The sequence below is a fragment of the Pipistrellus hanaki genome, assembly GCF_964339955.1.
Source record: "Pipistrellus hanaki genome assembly, chromosome: 15".
In the NCBI taxonomy this organism is placed as follows: domain Eukaryota; kingdom Metazoa; phylum Chordata; class Mammalia; order Chiroptera; family Vespertilionidae; genus Pipistrellus; species Pipistrellus hanaki.
In genome coordinates, this window is record NC_140517.1 from 10,824,246 (window position 1) to 10,839,973 (window position 15,728).

The 15,728-nt window shown below is 58.5% G+C and overlaps 2 protein-coding genes across 4 annotated transcripts; both read left to right on the forward strand.

Moving 5' to 3' along the window:
- Positions 1 to 1,387: 1,387 nt before the first annotated feature.
- E2F4 (E2F transcription factor 4) lies at positions 1,388 to 8,643 on the forward strand. 2 transcript variants are annotated; one of them, XM_084906653.1, is made up of 10 exons: positions 1,390 to 1,589; positions 2,023 to 2,132; positions 2,272 to 2,433; positions 2,745 to 2,788; positions 3,525 to 3,586; positions 3,794 to 4,100; positions 4,776 to 4,988; positions 7,345 to 7,392; positions 7,568 to 7,612; positions 7,718 to 8,643. In XM_084906653.1, exons 1-10 carry the CDS (start codon positions 1,455 to 1,457, stop codon positions 7,831 to 7,833), a joined length of 1,242 nt encoding a protein of 413 aa, XP_084762779.1. In that variant the 5' UTR covers positions 1,390 to 1,454; the 3' UTR covers positions 7,834 to 8,643. The 2 variants fall into 2 exon arrangements, with proteins under 2 accessions (XP_084762778.1, XP_084762779.1); XM_084906652.1 differs by having other exon boundaries at positions 1,388 to 1,589; positions 7,568 to 8,643.
- A 200-nt stretch (positions 8,644 to 8,843) lies between these two features.
- ELMO3 (engulfment and cell motility 3) lies at positions 8,844 to 14,464 on the forward strand. 2 transcript variants are annotated; one of them, XM_084906665.1, is made up of 20 exons: positions 8,844 to 9,127; positions 9,267 to 9,307; positions 9,399 to 9,471; positions 9,637 to 9,687; positions 9,904 to 10,073; positions 10,159 to 10,258; positions 10,816 to 10,967; positions 11,049 to 11,127; positions 11,266 to 11,316; positions 11,403 to 11,525; positions 11,614 to 11,748; positions 11,855 to 11,956; positions 12,062 to 12,170; positions 12,280 to 12,416; positions 12,522 to 12,685; positions 12,792 to 12,904; positions 12,993 to 13,097; positions 13,200 to 13,282; positions 13,365 to 13,451; positions 13,539 to 14,464. In XM_084906665.1, exons 1-20 carry the CDS (start codon positions 9,050 to 9,052, stop codon positions 13,749 to 13,751), a joined length of 2,166 nt encoding a protein of 721 aa, XP_084762791.1. In that variant the 5' UTR covers positions 8,844 to 9,049; the 3' UTR covers positions 13,752 to 14,464. The 2 variants fall into 2 exon arrangements, with proteins under 2 accessions (XP_084762791.1, XP_084762790.1); XM_084906664.1 differs by having other exon boundaries at positions 9,637 to 10,073.
- Positions 14,465 to 15,728: the final 1,264 nt, after the last annotated feature.

A 15,728-nucleotide genomic window follows, 5' to 3' on the forward strand; every position in this document is an offset into this window, starting at 1 on the left:
GAGCAGTTAGGCATCAATCAAGATGGCATGGGAGTGGTTAGGGGGTGATCAGGCTGGCAGGCAGAAGTGGTTAGGGGCAATCAGGAAGGCAGGCAGGTGAGCAGTTGGGAGCCAGCAGTCCTGGATTGTGAGAGGGATGTCCGACTGCCCATTTAGACCCGAGTGGGATCGGGTCTAAACTGGCAGTTTAACATCCCTCGAGGGGTCCCAGATTGGAGAGGGTGCAGACTGGGCTGAGGGACACCCCCCGCCCCCGTGCAAGAATTTCGTGCACCAGGCTTCTAGTGCATATTATAAAAAAGAAAGAAAATAAATAAATAAAAAGAATATGTATGGTGGGTGATGGCAGGAGAGGTTCAAGGGCTCTGAGAATTGTTTATCTTGAGAGTGAAAGGGGCCATAGGAGGGACTATGAGATGCTAATAATGTAGTGGGCACGAGGGAATCACCCAAATCCACCTTTCAGGACAAAGACAGTTGTTCCCCTTGCTGCTTGGAGTGTATGCTGCTGCGGTCTCCCAGCTGAATCTCATGGCCAGTGTTGGGGTACAAAGGCCTAGAACCCGTACCCCTGTCTGGATATGGAATGTCTTGGAAGGGCCACCCCAGTTTCAGAACTCCTAATAGGATGGGCTGGGGTCTTTATTATAACTGCATTGCAGTTTAATTCCTTCTCTGTCCATTTCTGCTTTTCTTATAAGTTTGGATAAACTTCCTGCAGGCAAGATCCCTGTGTCAAAGTCTGCTTCCTGGAGAATTTGACTGGATAAAAATAATAACAAAAAACGTTAAAAAAAAAAATAGCAAGATGATATCAGCAAACACAAAAGCCTTCCTACATGCTGGGAACTGTTCTAAGTGCTTTACATATATTTACTCATTGGTGAACATGTTTGCATTGGCTGAAAAGTGGCTATAATTCTATTGCCTCAGAGGCCGGGATCAGGGGAGTGGGGCTGGAGACAAGAGGACAAACTAGATGTAGTTAGTGCTTATTGTTTGGCAGGAAGTGAAGTATGATAACACTCCTAAGACAGTGCAGCAGCTTATAGGAGCAGGAATTGGTGACCCCAAGAGACAGTGGAGCAGCTTATAGGAGCAGGAATTGGGAAAACACATTGGGTTCATCTGGCATCGCGGTCTCTCCTCTCCTGAGACGGAATGGCCACCCGGAAGGTTCTGGTGGCTCCCCCTTCTTTACTGCCCGGGCTGCCACCGACTTCCTACACCCGTCCTTTTCGTCCTTTTCGGCGGTTGGAAATTTGCTGACGGCCCCAGAGTTTTTGCGGCCGTGCTCGAGGAGCGGAATTGCTCCACGCTCCCTAGGAGAGAGCGGAACGGAAGCGGAAGCTGCGACGCTGGCGCCGGCGGCTGGGCGGTGAGGAGCGGAAGCGGAAGTGGCGGCGGCGCCGGCCTGGCCTGGCCTGGCTGAGGGGAGGCGGCGGGCGGGCGCGATGGCGGAGGCCGGGCCACAGGCGCCGCCGCCCCCGGGCACCCCAAGCCGGCACGAGAAGAGCTTGGGGCTTCTCACCACCAAGTTCGTGTCGCTTCTGCAGGAGGCCAAGGACGGCGTGCTTGACCTCAAGCTGGTGCGGTCCGGCCTGAGGGGCGACGGAGGGGATGTGGGAATAGGCCTGGGCAGGTAGCAGGGACCCCGAAGGGCGACCCAGCGGAGCCCTCAGGAAGCAAGCTGCCCTGCGTGTGCTTTCTCGCGAGTGGGAGGTCGGGGCCTGTTTAATTCATTCGGCCGAGGCCATTGGGTGTCAGCCCTGTGCCAGCCTCCGGGCTGCAGGTGCTAGTCCTCGTGGCCCTCCCTGCCCGGGGAAAAGAGCATCAGAACATCAGTTCCGTTTGTGCCAGGCCTCTTTCCGCCCTGCGGTCCTGAGCTGCTGTAATGCCTGGGAGGAGGGTTGGGACTGTCCACCCCCTTTCCAGTCACCTCCAAACCAACCAAGTCTCGAGGTAGCTGAGGATACACCTGGGAGTGGGGCTGAGCCTCCTCCCCTCTGTTCTCTCTGCCAGGCAGCTGACACCCTAGCCGTGCGCCAGAAGCGGCGGATCTACGACATCACCAACGTGCTGGAAGGTATTGGGCTGATCGAGAAAAAATCCAAGAATAGCATCCAGTGGAAGTGAGTGGAGGCACCCGGGAGGGCTGTGGGATCTCCTATCCGGAAGTGTTGGGTGGGCGGTGGAGGGTGCAGGAGAGAGCAGGGTCCTCGGGACCCAGAGCTCCTGGCGGTCCTCCTTAGCCCCCACTCCTTGGCTCAGGGGCGTGGGGCCTGGCTGTAACACCCGGGAGATTGCGGACAAGCTGATTGAGCTGAAGGCAGAGATCGAAGAGCTGCAGCAGCGAGAGCAAGAACTGGACCAGCACAAGGTGTGGGTGCAGCAGAGCATCCGGAACGTCACAGAGGACGTGCAGAACAGCTGATATCCTCCTGGCAGACCCTGCTCCTGGGGTGTGGGTGAGGGGCCCTCTCAGTCCAGCTGGGTTTGCATCGTGGCGTCCTGGCTCTATCCCTCTTGGGAGGATGGTCCTGCAGGTCCTGGCCAGGTCCCAGCCTCCTGCTTCCCTCTCTCCCACCAATCTGGGTCTGTGATCCCTCCCTTCTAGACCCCAGGCCCCAGGACTTTCTCCGAGGGCTTGCATGTTAGACCTCTGCTGAAGAGCTGGGTCTTCTCTGTGGTCTGCCATCGGTCACCATAGGCAGGGCAGCAGTCGTTCTCCTTAACCCCCACACCTTGGCCTACGTGACTCATGAGGACATCTGCAGATGCTTTGCTGGTGAGCAGAGCCTGAATTGGGGGGGTTGGGGAGGGGGGAGAAGGGGTTGGGGCTGGGCTGAGCCACAGCCCTGAGCAGTGGGTTCAGTATCTAAAGAGAGTTCTGTCTCTTCAGAGCGTTGCTGGGGCCTTCCCAAAGAGGAATCAGGCAGCCTAAGTCCTGGGTTAGAGGATCACTGGGGCCCTATGGAGGCCAACCGTACTGAGAGGATACAGGAATTCTGGGCTGGGTCTCTAGGACAGTCCCCATCGACATGGTGCATTGGGTTTGGCTTCTCAGGTGTGATGAGCGAACGTAAGGGGAAAGTGTGTGTGTGCTCATGCGTGTATGCTTGTATGCAGAGGGCCATGGTGCCCACTTCCACCCTGTAGTTAGTTCAGTTGCATTGTGGATACAGGAGCTGTTCCTTCTCTGTCTTTCATCCCCCAGACTGGTCCTGGGGAAGGGATGTTGGCCTCGGCCAGAATACCTATACCTAGGGAGCAGCCCTCAGTTGGGGATTGAGATACTCATGGCCAGCAGTTTTTTGTTCCACATGTTTGAGTTCAGATTTTCTGGTTAGTCACCCCTGGGGTCTTAAAAGGAGAGAAGTTTTAGTTCTCTGTCCCGGCCACTGTGGGGATTGGGTGTCTAGCCCCTCAGAGACCATGATCTTCCTGCTCCAAGGGATAGGAACCCCCATCCCCAGCTCAGATTGAACCCCTGGGCCCTGACACTCTTCTGTTTGTTATTCTAGGGGACACTCTTCTAGCCATCCGGGCTCCTTCTGGCACCAGCTTGGAGGTGCCCATCCCAGAGGTGGGTGCTCAGCCCAGGCAGGCGGGGTTGGCTGAGGGCGGGTGCTGGCTGTGGAGCCCGATAAGTCTCGGGTGGGGCGGGTAGGGGGAGGCCTGAGGTTTCGGGTTATCTAGGAGGATGGACAGCCTGGGGTGAGAGAGGACACTGTGGCTCAGGGTCAGGCAGGGGCCAAGTCTGGTTCCAATTCCACCTGCCTCACACCTCTAGGGCCTCAATGGGCAGAAGAAGTACCAGATTCATCTGAAGAGTGTGAGTGGTCCCATCGAGGTGCTGCTGGTGAACAAGGAGGCATGGAGCTCGCCGCCTGTGGCAGTGCCTGTGCCACCCCCTGAAGATCTGCTCCAGAGCCCATCTGCGCTCCCCACTCCTCCGCCTCTGCCCAAACCTGCTGTGGCCCTGCCCCAGGAGGCCTCCCACCCAAGCAGTCCCCAGGTGACCAGCACCACCACCACCATCTGTGTCCCTGCTGGCATCGAAGCCCAAGGGATGGCCAGTCCAGCCGCTGAGATCATAGGTGAGGCATGATGGTCATCTGGTGACAGGGTGATCTCTGGGGCCCACGGGGCAATACCTCTGTTGTGGGATGCTGTGCTCAGAGCTGGAAGGGACCTTGTGGAGGTTGTCTTTTCCTGGCCCTCGGCTGGCCTCCCCTTGCTGCGACGAGGGAGCCTTTTTCTATTTTTAAAAAATACGTTTTTGTTGATTTCAGAGAGCGGAAGGGAGAGGGGGAGAGAGAGAGAAACAAAGATGATGAGAATCATGGATCAGCTGTCTCCTGCACGCCCCCTCCTGGGGATTGAGCCCACAACTCAGATATGTGCCCTGACTGGGAATTGAACTGTGACCTCCTGGTTCATTGGTTGGCCCTTAACCACTGAGCCACACTGGCGGGACAATGAGAGCTTTTTTTAACGGAATCTCTGACTGTGTGAAGGGACCTTAGTGGTGGCAGTTTCCCCCAGATCCACCTGTTTGACTTGCCTTGGCAGCCTCTGTCTCAGAGGCCTCATGCCCCTGTGTCCTGCAGTGCCTCGTTTCCAGATGACCTCTTCGGGGGCGACTGGCAGTACCTAACTCTCCTTGGCCTGGGAACCAGGCTGTAGTCATCCTGGTCGTGAGTTCTAGCACAGCTGCTTTCAATATTCCACTTCCTGCCCCAAGTGACTGGGTTTGGGCCATGTGGTTGCAGTGAGTGGCGGCCCCGGATCTGATAGCAAGGACAGTGGTGAGCTCAGCTCACTCTCGCTGGGCCCGGCAGCACTGGACACCCGGCCACTGCAGTCGTCTGCCCTGCTGGACAGCAGCAGTAGCAGCAGCAGCAGCAGCAGCAGCAGCAGCAGCAGTTCATCTGGACCCAACCCTTCTACCTCCTTTGAGCCCATCAAAGTGGATCCCACAGGTGGTGAGTTCTTGTCCCATTGGGAGCAAGGAGAATCCAGCCTCAGCCAGTTTTGGGTCAGAAACAGAATTTGGGCCAGAAACCCAGTTCTCCTATCTCCTCAGCCAGAGCTGGCCAGCATGAGGGCCAGTCCTTGCTCTCAACCCTGCCTAGATCTGAGCTCTGCCAACGAGAGTGAGGAGCTTGGCCTCCCTCTGGTGCCCCTTTGTCCCCCTTATTGGTCTGACACAGGACTCCCTGGCCCTTTCTCAAGCCCTGCCTGCTACCCTTGGACTTAGGTCTCAAGAAGGCGGAAGCACTGTCTTGGGGAAGGGGCTGTGGCATGGCCCTCAGGCTCCCACCGTCGGCAGCACCTTCCCCAGAGCGGTGATGCTGTCTGCCTGGAGTTCCATCTCCATCCTGTGCCTTGAGTGTTTGCTTTTTCCAGGACTCATCCTCCTCAGCCCACAAGCACCGCTCCCACTAAATGACACGTTGCCCTCTGCGTTTCCCTCTCTCACCTTCCCTGTCTCCTCTCTGTCCGGACTCCGAAAAAGTCGTCTTCACTCCACTTCATATGTTGGTCTCCCAGTCACCCTTCGGGCTGCAGCAGTCAGGATCTCTGCACCCGCCTCACACCCATGCTCTTGGTACCCACCCCTGACTGCCAGCTCCAGCAGGTTTTGAAGCTGATATGCTCTGCTGCTCTTGCTTCATATTGATGTTTTTTTCTTCCTCTGGCTTTAATCAGACCGGCTCTTGGCTCCTCTCCCCAGATCCCCTTCTGGCCTCTCCCTGGGATTCCTTAACCATTGACACTTCCTGGGTCTTTATCCCATCCACACCTGCGGAGGGCTAGATGAGCCCACCTCCGTCTGTCCTACATCTTTTGCCTGAACTCCATCCTTGTGTCCACGTGCCTTCCTCTGCACATCCAATGGGCACTTCATTTCCATATGTTCTCAACTGAAACTTGCTTTTTCAGTTCCAGCTGCTTCTACTCCTCACCTCACATCACCTAAGTGAGTCCTATTCCAGATATCTCTTATATCCCCAACACTCAGGGTCACTGCCAGCCACCTCTCCCAAATCCTTCAGCATTCTCTTTACCTCAGCTGACGAGAGTCTGTCTGAAACACAGCCTGGCTGACATTCCTCTGTTTACAAAAGCACCTTTAATGGCTTCCTAAGGCCTGCTGGGTAAAACCAGAGCTCTCAAACATAGCCTGTGACATCCTGGTGATCAGCCAGCCACGGCACCCCTTCCCGCTTCATTTTCCTCTGCTTTACATGTGAATCCTCCCGGTAAGACTTTGGTAGCAGGGTTGTCATCCTGTAGCACCAGCCTCTGTTGAAGTGTCTGCCTCCTCTGCAGGTAACCCTGCTCAGGTGTGGTGTCTGAGCCTGGCACCAAGGAGGTGCTCAGTAAGGGCAAGGATGGATAGGGCGTTCTTCAGGCAGGATATCCTGCATCAGACAGGGTATCTTCCATTACACAGGATATCCTGCATCAGACGGTATCTTCCATTACACAGGATATCCTGCATCAGGGTGTCCTCCATCAGTCAGGGTGTCCTCCCTCAGACAGGGTATCCTCCATCAGATAGGGTGTCCTCCCTCAGACAGGGTGTCCTCCCTCAGACAGGGTGTTCTCCATCAGACAGGGTGTCCTCCGTCAGACAGGGTATCCTGCATCAGTCAGGGTGTCCTCCGTCAGACAGGGTGTCCTCCATCAGACAGGGTGTCCTCCATCAGACAGGGTGTCCTCCGTCAGACAGGGTGTCCTCCCTCAGACAGGGTGTCCTCCCTCAGACAGGGTGTCCTGCATCAGACAGGGAGTCCTCCATCAGACAGGGTGTCCTCCCTCAGACAGGGTGTCCTCCCTCAGACAGGGTGTCCTCCGTCAGACAGGGTGTCCTCCCTCAGACAGGGTGTCCTGCATCAGACAGGGAGTCCTCCATCAGACAGGATGTCCTCCGTCAGACATGGTGTCCTCCGTCAGACATGGTGTCCTCCGTCAGACAGGGAGTCCTCCCTCAGACAGGGAGTCCTCCATCAGACAGGGTGTCCTGCATCAGACAGGGTATCCTGCATGAGTCAGCGTATGCACACTGGACCCAGAAAGGGAGTGGTCTCCTTGGCCTTCTGCAGCATTTCTGAGTTACAGGGAGTACCAGTCTCCTGCAGTGAGCCTTTGGTATCCTGGACTCTGCACTGATGAATTTGTGTCAACAAGGGAGACCAACAGATAAGGCAGGGCCTTTCCTTCATAGCTTTGTGGAACCCCTGGGTGGATGGTACAGGATCTGAGAAAGTTGGGGGCTAAAGTGGGACCAGGCTGGACCTCTGTGCCCTTGAGCATGGCTTTCTTGTCTTTCAGTTCTGGAACTCCCCAAAGAGCTGTCAGAAATTTTTGATCCCACACGAGGTAGGGCTGTGTTCCTCCTTGGGGCTGGGAACGGGGGCACAGCTTACTGGGTCTGGCAGCTTCTGAGGACCCATGGTTGTGATTGGTACCTGGGCAGAGGGAGGTCCCCTTCGTGGGCTTGGGTGGGTGGAGAGGCAGGAGCCAGAATGTGAGTGAGGCCTCCCTTCTTCCCCAGAGTGCATGAGCTCGGATCTACTGGAGGAGCTGATGTCCTCAGAAGGTGGGTGGCCCAGGAAGGTGGGGGGTGGGGGTGAACAGGGGGTTGGGCGGCTGTTGGGTGGGGCCTGGGCCTTGGCCTCAGGCCTCAGCCTGGTGCTCTCTGCAGTGTTTGCCCCCCTTCTCCGCCTTTCTCCGCCCCCCGGAGACCACGATTACATCTACAACCTGGATGAGAGTGAAGGTGTCTGTGACCTCTTTGATGTGCCTGTTCTCAACCTCTGACTGACGGGGACACGCCCTGTGTGGCTGGGACACAGACTGTCTAACCTGAGGGCTGCTTGGGGACCCCCTACATCTCAGCCGTACACACAGCTTGAGAGCCACAGACTCCGGCTTCCCCAGCCTCCCCTCACTGCACAGTTCTGGCCACAGCTCCCACTCCTGCACCGACACCGGCATTGTGCTGGGGGAGCAGAGGGGCTCGGCTCCCTCTGCGGTGGAGCCAAAATATTTGCTTCTCGTTTTCTGGGGCCTCCCCCCACCTGTGTCCTTCCTGTGCCCGCCCTGAGCCCGGACTACTGCCACCCAGTGTCACAGAGTGAGGAAGCATTCACTCGTAGGGCAGCTTGTCTACCCCCCCCCCCCCTTGCCCTGTTCCTGCCAGCTCTTCCCCTCCCAGGAGGAAAGCTGGGGTGGGGCTGGGCATTGCCAGCACCACTCCTTGCCTCCATTTCTCTCCACCCCTTGACCCTAGAGCTCCTCCTGGACCTCTCCTGCCTCCCTTCTGCCTGGCCCTTAGCCCCGACCACCTGTAGGTGATGTTGGGGGAAGGGGGTGGGTGCTCATAGGAACAGAGGTCTCTAGCTAGGAATCTGGGCAAGTGAGTCCCTGAGGATTGACCCAACCTCCCTCTTCCCTATAGCCCCTCCTGTTTATTCATTTACCCTCATTAGAGCCATTTGCAGAGATTTAGAGAGATTTGCAGTAATGAATGGATTCCTATATAAAGATTATTTTTATACTTTTTTGCAACAAAAGGAAATTGTAATATTTGTACAGTGTCCAAGTGAATAAAGATCGTGCCTAAGGCTATCTCTGGTCTGTTTTTTTTGGGGGGGGGGGCTCTCCCTGGGACGCTGGATTGGTGGTGGGACTGGGTGGGTCACCTTGCTGGAGGGGAGGGGAGGTGTGGCGGAGCCGCTTCCCGCCCTCCCGCCCTGCTCCACCTGCCGCACCTTGGGGCGGGGCGGGGCCGCCTCTGCGGGGCGGGGCGGGCCAGGCGCCGGCCTCCCACCCCCGGACTCCAACCCGGAACTAGCCTCGCTCCCTCGGGAAAGCCGGCGCCGGGCCCGGAGTGGGCGCCCGGGCCGTGAGTGCGGGCCACGGGCTTCAGGCCGCGGGACAGAGGAGCGCCCTCGTCCCCGGGGGCCCAGACCCAGTGCGCCCTTGGCCTGAGGTTGCAAGGTGGAAGGTTCAGGTGTCCCGCCCCGGCTGGGCCATGGCGCCCCCTCGGGACGTGGTGAAGATCGCCGTTCAGAAGCGTGACGCCATCCCGCAGCTCATCCAGCTGGACCAGGTCACCGACCGGTCCGGCCAACATCGCCCCACTGCCCACCTCTGGGTTGCCCTCTTCCCCTCGAAGCAACCCCCCCCCCCCTACCCCTTCCCCAGGTTCTCCCCCACTCCTGGCCCCTGAGTGACATCTTCTCTTGCAGGCAAAGCCCCTGGCCGCTGTGCTGAAGGAGGTGTGCGACGCGTGAGTGCGGGCCTGGCCGGCCAGGGGGTGGGGGAAGGTTGCCGGGAGGGGGCGCCCCTTTCCTGCCTCACTAAGCCTCGTCTGCCCGCAGGTGGAGTCTGGCTCACTCTGAACGCTATGCCCTGCAGTTTGCTGATGGGCACAAGAGATACATCACAGAGAATGTGAGTCCCTTCTCCCCTTTAGCCCCTTCTAACTCCCGATTCCTGACCCCGATTCCTCAGACCCCTCATCCTCAGGGATCGTTCATTGAGTTCCAAATCCTCCCTCATTGACAACCCCAATTAACCAATCCTGAGAGCCCTTCTTCTCTCCTTTGTCTTCTCCAGAACCGCTCAGAGATCAAGAACGGCAGCATCCTGTGCCTCAGCACCGCCCCAGTAATGCCCCTCCTGGTCCCGCCCTCATTCCCTGCCCCGCTGGCTGTTGTGCCTCCTTCTGTTCCCCTGTGCCTCTCCCTGGCCCAGGTCCGGAGGCCCCACTCACATCCCTGCAGTGCTCCACCTAGTGGGCACCCCGGTCTCTGCACCTCCAGTTCCCACTTCTTAACCTCCACCCAGCCTCCCCACCTTCCCTTCCGCCCCTATCCCTGCCAGGACCTCCAGGCTGAGCAGCTGCTGGGTGTGCTGAAGAATGGGAGTCGTGAAGGGCGCCGGGAAGCGCTGCAGCATCTCGTCCTGCTGGCTCCAGACATGACCTTTGCCCAGGAGGTCATCAGCCGCGAGGGGCTTCAGAAGCTCGGCACCATCATTGAGGAAGGGGATGAGTGAGCATCGGGCTCTGGTGGGTGGTGGACATGGGGGCTGGGGTCCTGACGGGCCCTGCTCAGCCCCAGATATTTCTTCCCCCAGCCTAGGAGAGGAGCTGGCCCTCGCACTGCAGGTCTTCTTGGAGCTCATGGAGCACGGCGTGGTGTCCTGGGAGACACTCAGTGTCCCCTTTGTTAAGAAGGTGGGTGAGCCGAAACCGGTTTGGCTCAGTGGATAGAGCATCAGCCTGTGGACTGAAAGGTCCTGGGTTTGATTCCCGTCAAGGGCATGTACCTTGGTTGCAGGCACATCCTCAGTAGGGGGTGTGCAAGAGGCAGCTGATTGATGATTCTCTCTCATCAATGTTTCTAACTCTATCCCTCTCTTTTCCTCTCTGTAAAAAATCAATAAAATATATATTTTAAAAAAAGAAAGAAAGAAGAAGGTGGGTGAGCTGAAACTGGTTTGGCTCAGAGGATAGAGTGTCGGTCTGCGGACTGAAGGGTCCCAGGTTCGATTCCGGTCAAGGGCATGTACATTGGTTGCAGGCACATCCCCAGTAGGGGGTGTGCACAAGGCAGCTGGTCGATGTTTCTAGCTCTCTATCCCTCTCCCTTTCTCTCTGTGAAAAATCAATGAAATATATTAAAAAAAGAAGAAGAAGAAGGTGGGTGGGCTTTTCTAGGGACAGCAGGTAGGGGCAGTAGGGTGGTAGCAGGATCTGGCCATGCATGCTGACAACCCCTACCCCTCTTACAGGTGATACGCTATGTGAACATGAACCTGATGGACGCATCTGTGCAGCCCCTGGCCCTCAGGCTGCTGGAGAGCGTGACCTTGAGCAGCCCTACCCTGGGTCAGCTGGTCAAGAATGAGGTGCCACTGGACAGGCTGCTGGTGCACATACAGGTGTAAGTGTCCGGGGGTGGGGCACCGGTGAAGGGAGTGGGGCCCGATCCTGGATGGCCGATGGAGCCCTCTTTTTGTCCCAGGATGAATCAGCAGCTGCAAACCAAGGCCATGGCACTGCTGACAGCCTTGCTGCAGGGGGCCAGCCCTGCTGAACGTAAGGTGGGTGTCCATCTGGTGGATGTCCATCTGGTGAATGGATGAGGGGCAGGAGCTGGTGAGCGCTGTGCTCCACCACGGGCCTAGGGTGGGTGCTCACGGTGAGGCTCCGTCACCTAAGCCCCCTTCCCGCCCACTCAGCACATGCTGGACTACCTGTGGCAGAGAAACCTTCGCCAGTTCATCTATAAGGTAGGGAGCCCTGGGCCAGGCAGGCCCACCCACACCCCCTCCCCCCGGGAGCCCACGCCCACACCCATGGACCCGCCGTCCTCCAGAGCATCATCCACAGTGCAGCCCCCCTGGGCGACGAGATGGCTCACCACCTGTACGTGCTGCAGTCCCTCGCCCTGGGGTTGCTGGAGCAGCGCATGCGGACACCGCTGGACCCTTACAGCCAGGTGGGTGCCTTTCTGATACAGAGGCTGGGGGCAGCCGGAGGGTGCCTTGAACCTGTGATGGTGACCACCCCCAAATAACGACCCTCAGGAGCAGCGGGAGCAGCTGCAGGCCCTGCGCCAGGCGGCCTTCGAGCTGGAAGGGGAGTCTCCCAGTGCCGGGGGGCTGAGTGCTGACCGGCGCCGTTCCCTCTGTGCCCGGGAGTTCCGCAAACTGGGCTTCACCGTGAGTGACCCTGACGCAGCTCCCCGCCCCTGCCCCCACCCAGGGCTGCCGTTGTTTCGGAGGACAAACCTGTTCATGTACTCAGCCGCCTGTCCTCTTCCCCCAGAACAGCAACCCCGCCCAGGACCTGGAGCGCGTGCCCCCCGGCCTGCTGGCCCTGGACAACATGCTCTACTTCTCCAAGCACGCCCCCAGTGCCTACAGCCGGGTCCGTGTTGGGGTGTGGGCGGAGCGGGATGCCTGCCTCTCTCTGATGGGTCCCCGTGGGCTTAGCTGTGACTCCCTGCCCCTTTGTCTGCTCCCACCACCCCAGTTTGTGTTGGAGAACAGCAGTCGTGAGGACAAGCACGAGTGCCCCTTTGCCCGGAGCAGCATCCAGCTGACGGTGCTGCTGTGTGAGCTGCTCCGTGTCGGGGAGCCCTGTGAGTGGGGTTGGGCATCAGTGTGTCCGGGAGCGGGGGGCGGAAGGGCAGAGAGGGCCAGGGGCTTCACATACTTCCTCCCTGAGCCCCTCCTGCCCCCCTGCTCCAGGCTCCGAAACGGCCCAGGACTTTTCGCCCATGTTCTTCAGCCAAGACCAGAGCTTCCATGAGCTCTTCTGTGTGAGCATTCAGCTTCTGAATAAGACCTGGAAGGAGATGCGGGCCACACAGGAGGACTTTGACAAGGTGGGTGGGTGGGTGGGTGGGAGCTGGAGCCCGGGGCCAGGGCAGAGGGCTATGCAGGGTAGGGGTCCAGAGCTCGGACGCTGAACTGAGCCTGAGTGGCCCCAGGTCATGCAAGTGGTCCGGGAGCAGCTGGCCCGCACGCTGGCCCTGAAGCCCAGCTCCCTGGAGCTCTTCCGGACCAAGGTGAACGCGCTCACGTACGCGGAGGTGCTGCGACTGAGACAGACTGAGCGGCTGCATCAGGAGGGCACACTGGCCCCTCCCATACTGTGAGTTGGTGGGAATGGGTCCCAGTCCTAGCCCCCACTTTCCCTGGGACCCCTTGGGCCTCATCCTGGGTCAGTTTTGGTCAACAAACCCCCTCCCCCCACCCAGGGAGCTTCGGGAGAAGCTGAAGCCAGAGCTCATGGGCCTGATCCGCCAGCAGCGTCTGCTCCGCCTCTGCGAGGGCACACTCTTCCGCAAGATCAGCAGCCGGAGGCGCCAGGGTTGTTGAGTGGGCAGCGGGCAGAGAGGGTCTGGCCTGGCTCAGGGCCCCTCTGCTCACTCCTTCCCTCTTCCCCTTGCTGCCCACAGACAAGCTGTGGTTCTGCTGCCTGTCCCCCAATCACAAAGTGCTGCAGTACGGGGACGTGGAGGACGGTGCCAACCCACCTGCCCCCGAGAGCCTCCCAGAACAGCGTAAGGAGGGCAGGGACGGGGACAGGACACCTGCTCCCCCAGACCGCCCCGTGCCCCGGGATGCCTGGGACCCCGGTGGTCAGCCCAGTCTTCCTCCCGCAGTCCCAGTGGCTGACCTCAGGGCACTACTGACCGGCAAGGACTGCCCCCACGTCCGGGAGAAAGGCTCAGTGAAGCAGAACAAGGTGAGGGCAGGGGGGTCTGGGCTCCTTCCCGCTCGCCCTGCCCTGTCCCCTGCTCAGTGCTCGTGGTCCCCTTCCTCCCCAGGACCTCTATGAGCTAGCTTTCTCAGTCAGCTATGACCACGGGGAGGAGGAGGCGTACCTCAACTTCATCGCCCCCTCCAAAAAGGAGGTGAGTGTGAGGGCAGGCTGAGCTGCATTGGGCAGGCGGGCAGGGGAAGAGACTGGCAGGTCCTCATGGAGCCGTCCCCGCCCCCAGTTCTACCTGTGGACGGATGGGCTGAGCACCCTGCTGGGCAGTCCCATGGGCAGTGAGCAGACACGGCTGGACTTGGAGCAGCTGCTGACCATGGAGACCAAGCTGCGCTTGTTGGAGCTGGAGAACGTGCCCATCCCTGAGCAGCCACCCCCGATCCCCCCGCCCCCCACCAACTTCAACTTCTGCTATGACTGCAGCATCACGGAACCTTGATAGGGTGGCCCAGGGCCACAGCAGCTGCCACTGTGGTGGCCGTGAAGGGTGAAATGTGCATCAGTGCAGACGCCCTGATCTGCAGAAGCTACAGCAGGAATAAAGTCTGCTTGGCTCCTGGGTGTGTGTCGAGCCAGCTGTGAACCAAGCCTGCCTTAGCACTCGGTTGGTGCAGGAGATGTGGGCATCAGGCCAGGGCCACAGCTTGGGGCCACAAACCTGGGCAGCCACAGCACAGCCTCCCTCAGTGCTGGGCCTGCAGGCAGGGATGGCCTCTGTTTGGGAGGCACCAACGGAGAGAGTGCTGCTGCTACCGGCCAGGTGAGGGAGGAGGCACAGCCCCAAGTGGACGCCTTCCTGGGCAGCAATGATAGGGGCCTGATTGGGAGCCATGTTTCCAGAGGCCTCCGAGAGTCTGAGCTCAGTCCTGAACCTGGCTTGGCTGCCTTGTGTCTGCGGTGGGACTTGCAGGCCCTCTGGTGAGAGCAGGAAAAGGGAGATGTGCAGCTGGGCCTGCCTTGTGTGGAAGGGCAGATTTAAGATTCCGGAAGACATCTCCAGTGGCAGGAGGATATTCTGACAAGAGGGAATTCAGTGCAGGAAGCCTGGGTTCTGAGGAAAACCCACTGCAGGAGGGTGGGGATGGGCACAGGAAGGCCAGTGCCCATCCCCACACTCCTGGGGGATTGGGCCCAGCTGGAGGTCATGCTCAGAGGCCCTTGTCAGGGACCTCAAGCCTCTGAGGCCAAGAGGAGCACACCTGCCCACAGGATAGACTGAAAGCTTCACCACCCACTGACCTCCTTTTCCACTCGTCTTGCTACCTCTTCCCCAGCACCTCCTCAAATGTCTTTTTAACAATGTTAACCATCAACATGCTGCCTTGAAAAGTGATGAGATGACATCTCCTTTGGAGAATGTGCTGAGCTTTCCCTCCCCCAGTCCTGCTTCTGACTCAGGCACCCGGAGACTTCCCACCACGTTTGGAATAGTCTGCTGTTTAGTTCAGGTGGAAGTAGGGGTGGGGATCCCAGATGCTGTGAAGCCTCCCAGTACTCCTTGTCCATGGTCCAGTCCCTTGTGCAGGCCACCGTCATCTTGACAAGAACCTCCTGGCTTCCTGTCTCCAGTCTTCTCAATACCAGCTACCTGAGCTGTTCTAGCAAACGTGAAGCTGATCTGATCACACACACTACCCCCATCCTGTATTCGTCAGTATCTCCCTATTGTTCAGGGGGCAATGGTCATGGTACCATGATGGGCAGAGTTGAGATGGGTTGAAGACATGTGGTTTAGGCCCTGCACAGGGTTCTTGGTGCTTGGTGCCCTCATCCTCCCTGCACCCTATTGGGGCCTAGACACCCCCTACCCCAGTGTCAGCTCTGGCCTGCCATGTGCACTACCCAGTCCCTTCAGCCTGAGTGCCCCCTTCTCTCTGCTCACTTTTTCTTCTTTGAGTCCTTCCTTGACTTCCTTGACCTCCCAGGTTTATCTCATAACTCCCCTGGGTCCAGTCCCAGGTGCTGTTGCTCTATTTGTGCACACCCTGCACACAGCTGTCCCTGCCTGTTGGCTGATTTGCTTCTCCAACTGCCCCGGAGGCTGGGAGAGCTTCACCACCTCTGAATCCCCACAAAAAGCAGGCACTCAGGCAGCCAGTTGGCTGCTCCTAGAACTGATGGACAAAGTGCAGGTGGACATCTGGAGGGTCCGACAGGCTTTCTGAGAGCTGCTGTCGAGAATTCACTGGTACTGTTTAAGAGGTTGGACTAGATGGCTCTAAGAACTCTTCCTACCCAGAGAGGCTATTTGATATCCTCTTTCTTCATCCCCCCCGCCAAAAAAAAAAGACCACCTCATGGACTCTGTCATCGTTAGCCAGTATGTTGCTGGGGTCTGGCTGGGCCCAGTGCACACAGATGTGCCTTTGCTGCAGGACCTGCCTGGGAGCTCATGCTGGGAGAGGCCTCCAGACTT

Coding starts and splice junctions, on each gene's coding strand:
- E2F4 (XM_084906652.1), top strand. CDS start 1,455: ATGGCGGAGGCCGGGCCACAGGCGCCGCCGCCCCCGGGCACCCCAAGC. Junction 2,133..2,271: donor AAGAATAGCATCCAGTGGAA/GTGAGTGGAGGC, acceptor TCCTTGGCTCAG/GGGCGTGGGGCCTGGCTGTA. Junction 2,789..3,524: donor CATCTGCAGATGCTTTGCTG/GTGAGCAGAGCC, acceptor TTGTTATTCTAG/GGGACACTCTTCTAGCCATC.
- ELMO3 (XM_084906664.1), top strand. CDS start 9,050: ATGGCGCCCCCTCGGGACGTGGTGAAGATCGCCGTTCAGAAGCGTGAC. Junction 12,171..12,279: donor GCTCCGTGTCGGGGAGCCCT/GTGAGTGGGGTT, acceptor CCCCTGCTCCAG/GCTCCGAAACGGCCCAGGAC. Junction 12,686..12,791: donor ACACTGGCCCCTCCCATACT/GTGAGTTGGTGG, acceptor CCCCCCACCCAG/GGAGCTTCGGGAGAAGCTGA.